The following is a 14,180-nucleotide window of genomic DNA, read 5'->3' on the forward strand; positions in this document are numbered from 1 at the left end:
GCCTTCAGGAGTAGATGGACAAAGTAACGTTTTTTTTCAGTGGCGGAACCGCTTTGTTAAACTGAGCATGCCCAGAAGATTTTCCCAGTCATGCAATTTAACCCTAAATGCCATTCTGGAAAATGCCAAAAATCTCTCTCTCCCCTTTTCCAGAGTTCTGTTCCTTTAAATTTTCAGACACTGGCGGCTACAGCGGATCCGTCAAATAAACAGATCCGGTGCATCCGTTTTTTGCAAAGCGGAAACGGATCTGTTTTTTCACACTTTGACGGTTTGCAACTGACGTCAAAAGACTGAGGTGTGAAAGAGGCCTAACAAGGAGAAGACTGCTGCTGGAGTCATTGCTTCAAGAACCCACCACACACAGACATATCCAGGACGTATCACATTCCTTGTGTCAAGCTACTCATGACCAATAGACAACATCAGAAGCATCTTACCTGGACCAAGGAGAAAAACTGGACTGTTGCTCAGTGATCCAAGGTATTGTTTTCAGATGAAAGTAAATTTTGCATTTCATTTTGAAGTCTCGAGAAAGAGTGGAGAGGCCACAATCCAAGCTGCTTGAGGTCTAATGTGAAGTTTCCACAATCAGTGATGGTTTGGGGAGCCATGTCATCTGCTGGTGTAGGTCCACTGCGATTTATCAAGACCAAATTCAGCGCAGCCGTCAACCAGGAAATTTCAGAGCACTTCATTCAGATCACTTCATGCTTCCCTCTCTGCCAACAAGCTTTTTGGAGATGGAAATTTCATTCTCCAGCAGGACTTGGCACCTGTCCCCACTGCCAAAAGTACCAATACCTGGTTTAAAAACAACAGTATCACTGTGCTTGATTGGGGCATTGTCAAGAGGAAGATGAGAGACACCAGACCCAACAATGCAGACGAGCTGAAGGCTGCTATCAAAGCAACCTGGGCTTCCATAACACCTCAGCAGCGCCACAGACTGATCGCCTCCATGCCACGCCGCATTGATGCAATAATTGATGCCAAAGGAGCCCCGACCAAGTATTGAGTGCATTTACTGAACATACAGTGGGCTCAGAAAGTATTCAGACCCCTTTAAAGTTTTCAATCCTTGTTTTATTGAAGCCATTTGGTGAATGCAAAAAAGTTCATTTTTTTTTCTCAATGTACACTCTGCATCCCATCTTGACTGAAAAAAAACAGAAATGTAGAAGATTTTGGAAATTTATTAAAAAAGAAAAACTGAAATCACAATAATAATAAATTTTATTTTTATAGCGCCGACATATTCCGCAGCACTTTACATTTCAGAGGGGATTTGTACAGACAATAGACATTACAGCATAACAATAATCACATACAGTAGATTATAACAAATACCAAGAGGAATGAGGGCCCTGCTCGCAAGCTTACAGTCTATGAGGAAAGAGGTGGACATGAAAGGTGGGTGGTAACAGTTGCCCTGATTGTATGGACCAGCCATAATGTTAAGTGTGTAACAGTACAAACACAGAGGGCTAATGGATGCATAAAGCATGTGGGAACATGATGCGGGAAATCTGGTTATGGTAAAACTTTTGGCTGTGCCACACAGGGATAGATTAGGTTAATGTGTTGAGGCGATAGGCCAGTCTGAATAAATGCGGGCATTTAGGGCATGCTTAAAATTATGGGGATTGGGGACTAATCATATTGACCTGGGAAGTGCATTCCAAAGAATTGGCGCAGCACGTGTAAAGTTTTGGAGACGGGAGTGGGAGGTTCTGACTATTGAGGATGCTAACCTCAGGTCATCAGCAGAACGGAGGGCGCGGGTAGGGTGGTATACTGAAACAAGGGAGGAGATGTAAGGTGGTGCTGAGCTATGGACGGCTTTGTGGGTGAGGGTAATAAGTTTATATTGAATTCTGGAGTGGATGGGTAGCCAGTGTAATGACTGGCACAAGGTAGAGGCATCGGTGGAACGATTGGTGAGGAATATGATCCTGGCTGCAGCATTCAAGACAGATTGGAGAGGGGAGAGTTTGGTAAGAGGGAGACCGATTAGAATAGAGTTACAATAGTCGAGACGAGAATGAATAAGAGAAACAGTAAGAGTTTTTGCAGAGTCAAAAGTAAGAAAAGGTCGAATTCTAGAAATGTTTTTGAGGTGCAGATGACAAGAGCGAGCCAGTGATCGAATGTGGGGGGCAAAGGAAAGCTCGGAATCAAGTATGACCCCAAGACAGCGGGCCTGTTGCTGGGGAGTAATAGTAGAACCACACACAGAAATGGCAATGTCACATGATCATTAGTATTCAGACCCTTTGCTCAGACACTCCTATTTAAGTCAGATGCTGTCCATTTCCTTGTGATCCTCCTTGAGATGGTTCTACTCCTTCATTGGAGTCCAGCTGTGTTTAATTAAACTGATAGGACTTCTCCATTCGACCATCAAGTGGCAAACGGCCTTGAAAAGGTAAAACTACTACTACTGGAGTTGATAAGTGCACTTGTATGTTCAGCATGCTCAAAAAATTGCTCAAGTCGCCGCAGCTGCATGCATAGTTGCATGCCTGTTTGTTAGGCAATCTTTGCATGTGGTGCGGCCGCAGCTACTCAAGCATTTTTTCCAGCACGCCGCACATACTCAATTAGGAATCGAGCGTGCTTAAATAACACCTTACACGAGCACGCTCACCCCTCACTTTCCGATTAACAAAAGCCTCATACAAATTAGGTTGACTGAACCAGCAGATTTCAGCAGGACCAGCCAGCCATCTAAAGTTTATGGCGGGCTGTCAGAGGTCATCGGGGCATAGAAGGATCAGGCAGCCCACATTTAAAAGCTTGATCCTTTTGTTCCCCTAGAGATAAGCTACCACCAAGGCGATCATTTTTGGGAGAGAGAGCTGCCAGTGAAATAAGCCTTTTACAGCTAACTCGCGCATATTTGTGCCATAATAATCCATCATTTTTTGGGAAATCCATAAAAATCAATAACGCTTTAACACTATTTTTCCACTGGCCTAACCGTCCATATGAAGCACATAAAAATGACAATAAAGAGTATAATTGGAATAAGCCGCTAATATGCTGCAAAAGTCGTTCCAAGAAGTAATGGAGGCAGAGCCACGCTGACAATGACCCCAACATCTTTTTTGTTTTGCTACCGCACAAACATAGATTAAAAGATCGTATTTACCAGCAAAATGAGAGCAGCAAGCAAAATCTTTTTAGCAAACAAAGAAATCTGATATTTGTGATAGATTAAAAACCAGTCATTCTGACAACACTGGGAACATTTGTCAGACAGTTTAGCCTTTCCAAATACTTAATTGTTAATACCATGTACATAGTTAAAGGGTAAGGCTGCTTTCACACATCCGGTGTGTTTGTTCCGGCTGAGTGCGGTGGAAAGCCGGATCAGGCCTGCAGCGGTGACACCGGATGCAGATGCGGGGCCTGATCCGGCTTGAAAAGCATTTAAAGGAGCCACACCAGGGAAGACAGGCAGCGGTATGCGGGGGGGGGAGAGATACGCGCATGCTCCCCGGGCACTTGTCGGTTAAAACAGTGTCCGCGCATGCGCTGTTGAAAAAGCCGTTCCGGCGCTGCAAAAAAAGTTGCAGGCAACGTTTTTTGCTGATGCCGGGCGGCGCAGGTTTGCCGTTTCCAGGTAAAAACTGAGGTGCCACATGTCCATCCGGCACGATGCGGCGCTCATTAAATTCTATGTGCCAAAACTGGATCCAATTCCGGATCCGGTTTTCACACTTTTCGCCGCATCGTGCCGGATTCAAAAAGACGGATGTGTGAAAGCAGCTTTACTCCAGTAATTCCCTAATCCTATAAACTCTTTACTCCATTATTCATTAAAGACACCATAAATGGGAGGAGACCTAAAACGTTCTTGTAATTTCTTAGGAAGAGAAAGCACAACCATGTTACCGTTCCGTACAAGTTCAAAGCTACCGTATATGGAGACATGGAATAACACCCACAGACATTTCTAAAGCTATACCCCCCAACCACTCCCCCAAAAAAATGGCATTGGATCATACAAGGTGAAGGTACCCATTGTACCTTCACCAGTTAAACCTCCACCAGGTAAAAAATTGGCAATAAATCCATAGTAAACGTCACCTTTCGCAACAGAACATTTACCAGTACCAACTGAGAAGAAACTTTGGAGAGGTTGGCTTTCACTACAAAGGGACCCATCAGGTTTTACAGAGACTTACTAATAAGCAATGCTGGAAAATATGCCTAAATTGGCTGTCTTCCAGAAGGATAGAATATAGTTGTGCATCAGCCAGCTCATATACCCATCTCTAGGCAGCAGACTGCACAAAAAGTTTCTCATCCAGTCAACCAGCAACCTGCTCGGCTCTGATGAGAGGCAAAAAGCAGTCTATAAATAAGCTTCAGGTCTGTCTCATGTTAGAGAGTTTGCTTTGTTCTAAAGAAGGGCTAATTTTCCAATAAATAAGCTTTGATCGAGTCTTGCCAAGTCCACTTCTTAAATATCGCCATAAATATCCGGAGTTGAGCAAATAATCTAAATAATCCTCAACTATAAGCCTGCAGTTACTCTGTTACTAATCTAATGCATCTAAAAATGAAATTAAAGTACAGAACCTCTTTCAAACAACATAATATTTAACCAATGAGACAGATTTTTACCAATTGGAACAGATTGTCAATTGGAACAGATTGTCTTTAGTAACAGATATACAGTAGATTTCGCAATTAAAAAATATCACTGGAATGCAAGTTAATTCTGTAACCTTCATTTTCATCTTACTGTAAGTTGAAAAAAAATATTTTTGAGGATTATTATCTAAATTGAATGGTTTTAATGTTTTTCTGTGTTTTCACATGGCCTGGATTCATGTACATGTGCTGCTGTGTTCTTTTTCTCTATATTGTGCAGTTTTTGCAGCTTGCACGTGTTCACACTAGGAGGTGCTGGTCGTTTTTTTTTTTTTCTTTATTTAGTTGCTGGATGCTAGCTGCCTCCAGTCTGATCTTGCGCCCCTCCTATTGACCTTGCAGGTGGCCGCAATCAGCTCTACCTGCCCATAAATTGTAGGCTTAGCCCGGTAGTGACGTTTATCCAAATTTGTAGGCTGGTGGCCCAGAAGTGGCTTATGTACGGTAGAGCAGGGACCCATCAGGGGAGGTCACCTTGCCGTGGTCGATGGGCTTACATGAATTGGCCAATTTGTGCACTAAGAACCTTCATTTTCATCTTACTGTAAGTAAAAAAAAATTGTTTGAAAAAAAATATTTGAGATTATCTAAATTGAATGGTTTTAATGCTTTTCTGTGTTATCACATGGCCTAGATTCATGTACATGTGCTGCTGTATTCTTTTTCTCATATATATATATATATATATATATATATATATATATACACACATACACACACACTGTATATATACAGTCATATGTAAACGTTTGGGCACCCCTAACCTTTTTTCTTTATAACAATTTTGGTTTTTGCAACAGCTATTTCAGTTTCATATATCTAATAACTGATGGACTCAGTTATATTTCTGGATTCAAATGAGGTTTGTTGTACTAACAGAAAATGTGCAATCTGCATTTAAACAAAATTTGACCGGTGCAAAAGTATGGGCACCCTTATCATTTTCTTGATTTGAACACTCCTAACTACTTTTTACTGACTTCCTGAAGCACTAAATTGGTTTTGTAACCTCATTGAGCTTTGAACTTCATAGCCAGGTGTATCAAATCATGAGAAAAGGTATTTAAAGTGGCCACTTGCAAGTAGTTCTCCTATTTGATTCTCCTATGAAGAGTGGCATCATGGGCTCCTCAAAACAACTCTCAAATGATCTGAAAACAAAGATTATTCAACATAGCTTTTCAGGGGAAGGATACAAAAAGTTGTCTCAGAGATTTAACCTGTCAGTTTCCACTGTGAGGAACATAGTAAGGAAATGGAAGAACACAGGTACAGTTCTTGTTAAGCCCAGAAGTGGCAGGCCAAGAAAAATATCAGAAAGGCAGAGAAGAAGAATGGTGAGAACAGTCAAGGACAATCCACAGACCACCTCCAAAGACCTGCAGCATCATCTTGCTGCAGATGGTGTCACTGTGCATCCGTCAAATTTTGTTTAAATGCAGATTGCACATTTTCTGTTAGTACAACAAACCTCATTTGAATCCAGAAATATGACTGAGTCCATCAGTTATTAGATATATGAAACTGAAATACCTGTTGCAAAAACCAAAATTGCTATTAAGAAAAAAGGTTAACATTAATAGGGGTGCCCAAACTTTTACATATGACTGTATATATATATATATATATATATATATATATATATATAGTTATTGCTTGATGAAACAGAATGGACTGTAACATACAAGTTCTTGACAGGAATGCCAGAAGCTCCTATTACAGTTACTAATGATGATCAGACAGCTCTCTTTACATAGTTATAATAATGAACATCACAATTCAGCTTCCATGACTTGTCACTTAACTTCTATAGGAAAACAGAAAAAGAAGAATGATCAAAGTGTCTTTCCAGCAGGCAGTGATGGTACTGGCTATTGCTTTGAATATGGTGATGTACTGATAAGCCATGGGATTTAAAGCAGCATGAAATAATCTTGAAATCAAGATGGAGCCGGAAGAGAGGCAAAGATGAGGCTGAGCTGCAGGAATGCAAGAATGAAGTGTAGAGTGTGATAGGCAATTAGAGGGGTAAGAAAGGGGATATTAAAGTATTCCTTTAACCATCAGAATATAACATTTTATAACCATTACTAACAATGACCTACAAAGCCATCTAAAATCTCATAATAATAATACTAATCTTTATTTTTATATATCGCTAACATATTCCACAGCGCTTTACAGTTTGCACACATTATCATCACTGTCCCCGATGGAACTCACAATCTAAATTCCCTATCAGTATGTTTTTGGAATGTGGGAGGAAACCGGAGTACCCGGAGGAAACCCACGCAAACACGGGGAGAACATAAAAAACTCCTTGCACATGTTGTCCTTGGTGGGACTCTAACCCAGGACTCCAGCGCTGCAAGGCTGCAGTGCTATCCACTGAGCTATATCTCATATACATACATAAATATATAAATCTCCCAACTAATTTTCCAATATCTTTCATTATGTAATCTTGAGTCCTCACAAGACCTGCATCTCTCCTCCAACCACCGGTTGATTTTAGAGCTAGGCTTATATTTGAACTGTATATTAGCATGAGCTTGCCTTCAGGTGGACCTCCACCGATCAGCAAGTGACAGAATATTCTAGTAATATGCTGTCGCTAGCTGATTGGTGGAGGTCCACTTGAAGGCAAGCACATTGATCAGCCTGGGGACATCCTGGCATGCCATCTGTACAGCCTGCTCACATCCTGGAGCAAAGAACTGCATATCAGCTCCAATACAGTAAATGGCTAGTTTGTGAGGACATGTCAATTGCTCAAAAAAATTGAGTTTTCGCTGTGTCACTCCAATGCACAGATATTCACATTTGTTCCTTTTGGAGTGCAATATGGGACATCTGCTTATAGTTCAACTGGTCCGTTTCTTCCTGGTTTTCGCTCGTGGTGTGTACTTTCACTCCTAACTACCAGGTGCTGCCAAACACAGCTCGGCCGCGTCTGACACTGCTAGATCAACGGTCGAGCTGTGATTGTCAATATGTCTGAGAGGGAGAAGTTGAAAAAGTGTGTCCTTCGGGAAGACTGAAGAAACCGCGAGTTGGCCTGCAAGCAGAAATTTCACATACTGCGCTCGAAAAGCAACATGAATAGGTCTGCAATGGAGCGACACAGCGCAAAACGGAAAAAAGCAGCAGAATCAGGGGAGCTCAGGGCTTTTAACAAATCTTTAACTCACTCTTCTTTAACATAAGTTGAGAAGAGCTACAGTTCATGCAAAGTGCCATACCCTTTTATTGACTTCATCCTCTCTGGAAAAACAATTTGCATATCTAATTTCCAAGAGGAGCATTGCATGGTCTAAAAAATAGCTCCTTACACCGACTTGGCAATCTCCACAAGGAGAGATGTGACCCCTTTATTCTAGGGATTAGTTCCAATGATCGACACGTTTGAAATGATATATGGTATTTAAAGGGCAGCAAATCCTCTATGATGGCCCTATGTATCATTACAGTACTGTGTTACACAATCTTTCTTACAGTTTCTCTTGAAGCAATGTGGATGAAATGTACACAAACTTAGTAGAACACAAAAGCTACAATTGAGCAAACATCAAACCCTTTAACCTAGTTTTTGCAGAAATCGCCTGTCTGCCCTCACAATCCAATTTCCTTCAAATGTTCAAATAGTTCCAACCAGTGGAGAGAAAGCCAGTGGGGAATATGGCAAGCGCTGAGAAGGGAGATAAAAGAACATCTGACTACAAAAAGAAACGTGTGTAGGGTAAAGTCTTTATAGGAACATATCTTCTTCAGCCCATAAGAAGGATTTCCTGGCATGAGTGTGTAGCTGCAATCTGTGATGTACAATGTCTGCAAGATATGTTTTCTGTTGGAATGTGCTACAAATCCTCCATCCTAGGACATTGTAAACTGTCAGTAGTAGGAATTCCTTCCCCCCAGGTTTTATCAACCCTGCCACTTCCTCTGGAAGAGCAGGAATGTTAATTAGCTAGACCATCTTCCTCACACCATTTGCCTTCTCTCCTCTTCAGAGCGGGAAAAACTTCTTTGTTTGAAACGAATAAAACTATGAGAGACTATACCATAAGAACCAAATACCCTAGAGATATGAAAATCATATTTTTGTAACCTGAGCGGTCCCAGCTTCGAGACCGCGTATGTTTCGAAGTTCTACCCTGTCCAGAACATGAGATAGGATTTGCGCCCAAATGGACGGTCATATCGCATAGATGTTTGATGTTTTCTTGATGGGCTCATTACGCTGGGAAACATGAAACCACTGATGAGTCCATACCAGCTTCTCCCATAAAGTTATAGCTAATCTAAGTTTTGTAGCCAAAACATAACTCGGATGAGAGAGGAGGGATCAACCCAGAATGCATCTCTCCGTGATGTCACAAAGCAAAGCCTATAAGGCCTTCCCTGGGCAAACCAGCACAGAACAGCTGCAGAGTCCGTGCTGACAAGAACTCAGATGAGCGGAGAAGTGCAGCTCCGCCTCCACCCACCTTAAAGCCACATGGTCTGCCTAAGGAACAATATGGAACTGTGAGTGTAATCTCTTTGTTTTCTCCACTTTTATTTTATACCTGTACTGTACATATTTTATGTCTCAATTTTATAGCAACTTTTATCTGTAATCACTGTCCTCTTTCGGAAAATAAATGAAATAATTATTTAGATCTGTCTCTATGCTCTAAGACTCGAACTATACGCCTTTGATAGATAATCGCTACTAATTCAAGGGGTTTGCCACGGGCCCTCTTAATTTAACACTGTGAATTAAGTAACCGTGACTGGTGGCAGCGCGTTGTGTACGGCTATTACGGCTTGCTGGCAGTACAGAAGGGTCTTATATTGCTGAATAAGGGTCTGCGGCCACGGCATTGATAATTCCCTTACTGCAGAAGCCTAATTGCCGGTTCACAACAGGCAGCCCGTCCGGCGACCAATTATCCTAGGTGCAGTTCCCTGACTGACCTGAGGGTAAGGGGGGTGCCGGAGAGCTGCGAGTTCCAAAGTGGAACTGAGAAAGTGGGATATACATAAATCCCCGCAGTACTTGGAAGATTGATAGCAGTGGTGGGGCATCCAAATTAAACTCCCCCTGCGGCAAATTGTAGAGCGAGATTAGCTTGCTGGATATTTTTGTCACATGGTGCCGATGGTGGGATAACTAAGATAAGCCCCAACTGTGCCTGTGATAGCCGTGTGCCGGCATTGTGTCACGTCCCTCCGTCCGCTGATACACCCGTGTCAGTGGTGGGATTGTGACATAGTGGTGACACAGGGTCCGCTGTCCGTCGCGTTTTGGTGGCAGCGGGACCCCCGTTAGTGTCGCCCGTAAGTAGACGAACGGCGGTGGGCTGTTCGTCACACAATCACCCAACATCACATAATACAACTTTTAGGATTAACATTTTTCTTTTACAAAAAGTACACAACAAGTAATAATATTTCTGGACCTTTTTGAAAAGGCCTAAAGTGTACCATTTCTTTTGGACCATGCTTTACATTTTTGTTTCCTCCCTTAACAACTGCCCGCTGTCTTCTGATGACAATCGCTGCAGGTCCTGAGTCTGTAGCAACGTCTTTTATCGTTGCTGCATTACTGCTTACCAGAGGCGGAGCTAGGGTTTTAGTTCGGGGGGCGAAACTTCTGAGTGGGCCCCCAACCAGGTAACCTTGATTACAACTCGGTGACGCACAATAACAGTGGAGGAGAACCTCAGCAGAGGACCGCGCCGAATATAATTTCTAAATAAAGACCAATATTGATATTACCGCCATATAGTGAATGGTAGATACCTGTCCTACACAACATACCGTACAAGAGATCACAGCACAGTTACAGATGGTAACTTACATCTGACGTTCTTTCTGATGGAATCGTTCACTTTTCCATCTCGCCCAGACCAACATGACAACTTCTTCCAGCCAGGACTCGTCTGCAGAGATTACAACAAAGATTCATTTCATGTCTCATATTTTCAGCACTGTTACCAATGGGACTACTCCCTACCTGCACAAACTCCTTACCCTGCTGATACCCCAATGCTGAGCTGCTGCTGCAGTATGTGTCCCTATAACTGTACCTGCTTTGTGGTTCTCTGTGCCCTCTAAATTCTAAAGCAACTCTTGAAAACAGTGCCCATATTTTGTCCCCTAGAAAGTAATAGCGCCATTTGTGCCCCTTTGACAGTCACAGATACCTGAGTTCCCTATAACAATAAGTGCCCACTTTACATTTAATAATGTCATGAGTCTCCCCCCTGTAAAGCTCCCCTATACACAGTATGATGCTCTCTTATACACAGTCTAATCCCCCCTCACTGTATATATACTGACCGCTTATTATTCCCCAAATTGTTTGCTAGCTCCAACACTGTAATCTCCACACTGTATGATGGCCCGCTAGATAGCCTCCATATAGTATAATGTGCCAGACAAGTTCACTATAGTCCTCAATATAGCATAATGCACTCCCCATAGGCAGGCCGTATAGAATAATGCAGTCCTTTATATAATGCACCCCTTAGGCAGCCTCATAAAAAATAAATCCAAAACTCACCTTTCCTCCTGGTTTCTTCACTGCTGCGAGCTCCCGCACATCTCCGGACTGTAGGCTCCGAGTAGTGACGTCATTGCGACCCCCTGTCAGTGTTGGTGTTAGTGACATCAGAAGCTGATGAGAGGGGGATGATGGGAGAGGGAGCATAATGCTCTTCTCATCAATGTAGTCAGCTGAAATGGCATCCAGCCAACACAGTTGATTTTGCAATGACAGGTAGGGACCCACTGCTAGCGCAGGGCCCCTGCGCATGCTCACGGGCCCCATAGCGGCAGGGTGGTAGAGCAGGGAGATCGATTCTGCCTGATCTGCCGCAGAATGTAACACTATCGGTGTGCTGTGGGTCCCCTCAAGCGCTGGTCCCAGGGTGACCTCCCTCCCCCCTGTAGCTCACCACATTGTAGGATTCACTCCAACAATAAGTCACCTGCATTACTGATACTAATATATTATATCACACTAGTAAAATGTCCATGCCACTAACAATCGCTGTATAGAAAAACACTATTCCACAGCTATTTGTCATCAAGCACTAACTGCTGCTGTGGCACTGAAAGCAGGGCTGTGGAGTCGGAGTCGGTGCTCATTTTGGTGGAGTTGGTATAAAATGGTCCGACTCCTAAAATATATAATAAATTGGGTACAGTAATTCAATGCAGAATGTGCTGAATATTTTTTCATAGGAATTTGGGAAAGTTATGAAATGTCCTATAAATGGCTGTTCTATTCCTGATCTAAGGCTACATTCACACACAGCGTTTTTCCTGCGTTTTTTGAGGATACGTTTTTCTGCTGCAAAAGCAGGTCAGATTTTTAAAAAACCGCATCACCTGAAAGGTTTTTGAGCTCATAGATAATGTTTTCAATATCAAAAGCAGATTAGAAATCTGCTCTATCTATCCATTTATCCATATCTGTCTATCCATATCTTATCTGTACCAAAAAGAATGAAAGCCAGGTAGCACACAGACTAACACTCCTGCCAGGCAAAGGAGGAGGAAAGAGCTTCTCAAACATCATTAATAAGATATTTTGTAAGTGACAAAGTTAAGCCCCTGTTACACACTGCGATATCGCTAGCAATATCGCTGTAAAGTCACCGATTTTGTGACGTTGCAGCGATATTGCTAGCGATATCGCTGCATGTGATACCTCCGACCGGCTCCCCCGCTGGTTATCGCTGATCGCGCGAGAAGCTCCTGGACCATTCCTCGTCGGTCACTTCCTGCGGCGCTGACGAGCGACGCGTGGAGCCGGGCGGGAGGACGCAGGATCGCCGCGTCTGACAGGTAAGTAGCGATCCCCGTCCCCAGCGATGTCGCTGGTGACATCTGCCTGTGTGGCAGCTCACTAGCGACCACCTAGCGATGTACCAGCGATCCTGACCGCGTCATATCGCTGGTCGGGATCGCTGGTGCATCGCTAGGTGTAACGGTACCCTTACTGTAACAATGACAGCAGATATGTCTAAAAGACAGCTCATACAACTTGTTGTGAAGGACGGTGTACCATTAACATTATTTGCACGACCAGCTTTTACAGCTCTTAATGGAGAAATGGCCGCAAACTTGGTGTTTCTCTGGAAAGAGAAAGTATTAAAAAATTAGTGATTGAAGAAGCCCTTAAACAAAAGGAAGATCTTAAAAAGACTCTCAAAAGACGCTTCATGTTTCTTAAAATGGATGCCTGCACACATCACAGAGAGAACTATTTTGCCATCAATATTCGATATGTTTGTGACAACAAAAATTGTTACCAACACGCTGGCAGTAAAAGATCCTAAAGCTCATCACAGCAGCCAGTTTCTCCAGGCCTTAGTGGAAAAAGTTCTGCAAGATTACAAACTCAAAAAAGAACAGGTTCTTGCTATTGTAACGAACAATGCTTCAAACATAAGTACAATTACACTGATGAATGAGAATAATGAACAACAGCTAGAGGAACATTTAGGATTCAGTATGTTTGAGATGGAAGGCCACAGTGCTGTTCATGTAACTGAGGAACAAACAGATATTACTACAGAAGAACAGCAAAATTATACTGTAGAAATAGATGATCTTGTTGAAGCTGCTTCAAAACACTTTCCTATTCATCACATGCGCTGTGTTGTGCACACGCTGCAGCTGGCAATAAGAGATAGTCTGCAAGAGGGACATGCTGGAAATCTGATTGGAAAAGTGAGGGAATTGGTTATTGCCGCCAGAACCCCTAAAATTGATTCCATCTTGAAGAGACGTGCTGGAAAAGGGCAATTGTTGATCAACTAAAACCGTTTCTTATAGATATGGCGAACCCTCAGGTAACCCTAAATGAAGGTCAATGGACACAGGTGGCTGAATTGAAGGAATTGCTTAATCACCCATTTACAGTGACTAAAAAATTACAAGCTGAGGATTTAACTCCTGGCATTTTCATGAGGGAGTGGAAGAACTTGCTATTTTGCTGTTTAATCGCAGATGGCATTTCTGCTTCAATGAAATGGAGAGAGACACAGCTATTGGAAAATAAAATTTTTCTGGCAGCTGTTTATGTGGACCCAAGTCATCGTATACTGCTTGATGATCAACAGCTTACTAAAGGAAAAGAAGCTCTGACTGAGGTAGCAGTTAGGAAGAGTGGCCTACAGGAGGACTGCCAGGCGCAAGAGGACTTGGGTCCTGACAGTGCTACTGCTGCCATATCTTCATCCTCATCAGATGAGGAGTTTGACTTTGACAAGTATTTGGATGATATGGAGCAGGCGTTGTTGCAAGGAAAAAGATTTCACTCCTTCTCCTATAGCAAGCAGATTGCCATATTTCTGCAAAATGTTTCACTTGCTCTCAAAGAAATAGAAAAATTCAACCGTTCATCAAAACTGACTGTGCATGAGGCAATTCCTTTATACCCGGAAATTGTTAGAGATGTTGCCCGTGTGGTTACGGCTTTGCCTCCAACCCAAGTTAGTGTAGAGAGGTTGTTCTCT

General features: G+C 42.7%; 1 protein-coding gene across 1 annotated transcript in view; it reads right to left on the reverse strand.

The window, feature by feature from the left end:
- Window positions 1-4,173, reverse strand: part of TMEM237 (transmembrane protein 237) — a 95,213-nt gene extending 91,040 nt beyond the window's left edge. Inside the window, 1 exon segment of the mRNA XM_073551428.1 lies at window positions 4,096-4,173. Coding sequence (XP_073407529.1) covers window positions 4,096-4,173 — 78 coding nt within the window.
- Between the last annotated feature and the right edge of the window lie 10,007 nt (window positions 4,174-14,180).

This window comes from Dendrobates tinctorius, unplaced genomic scaffold, assembly GCF_039654945.1.
Source record: "Dendrobates tinctorius isolate UK_male_01 unplaced genomic scaffold, ASM3965494v1 ptg000177l, whole genome shotgun sequence".
NCBI classification, from domain to species: Eukaryota; Metazoa; Chordata; class Amphibia; order Anura; family Dendrobatidae; genus Dendrobates; species Dendrobates tinctorius.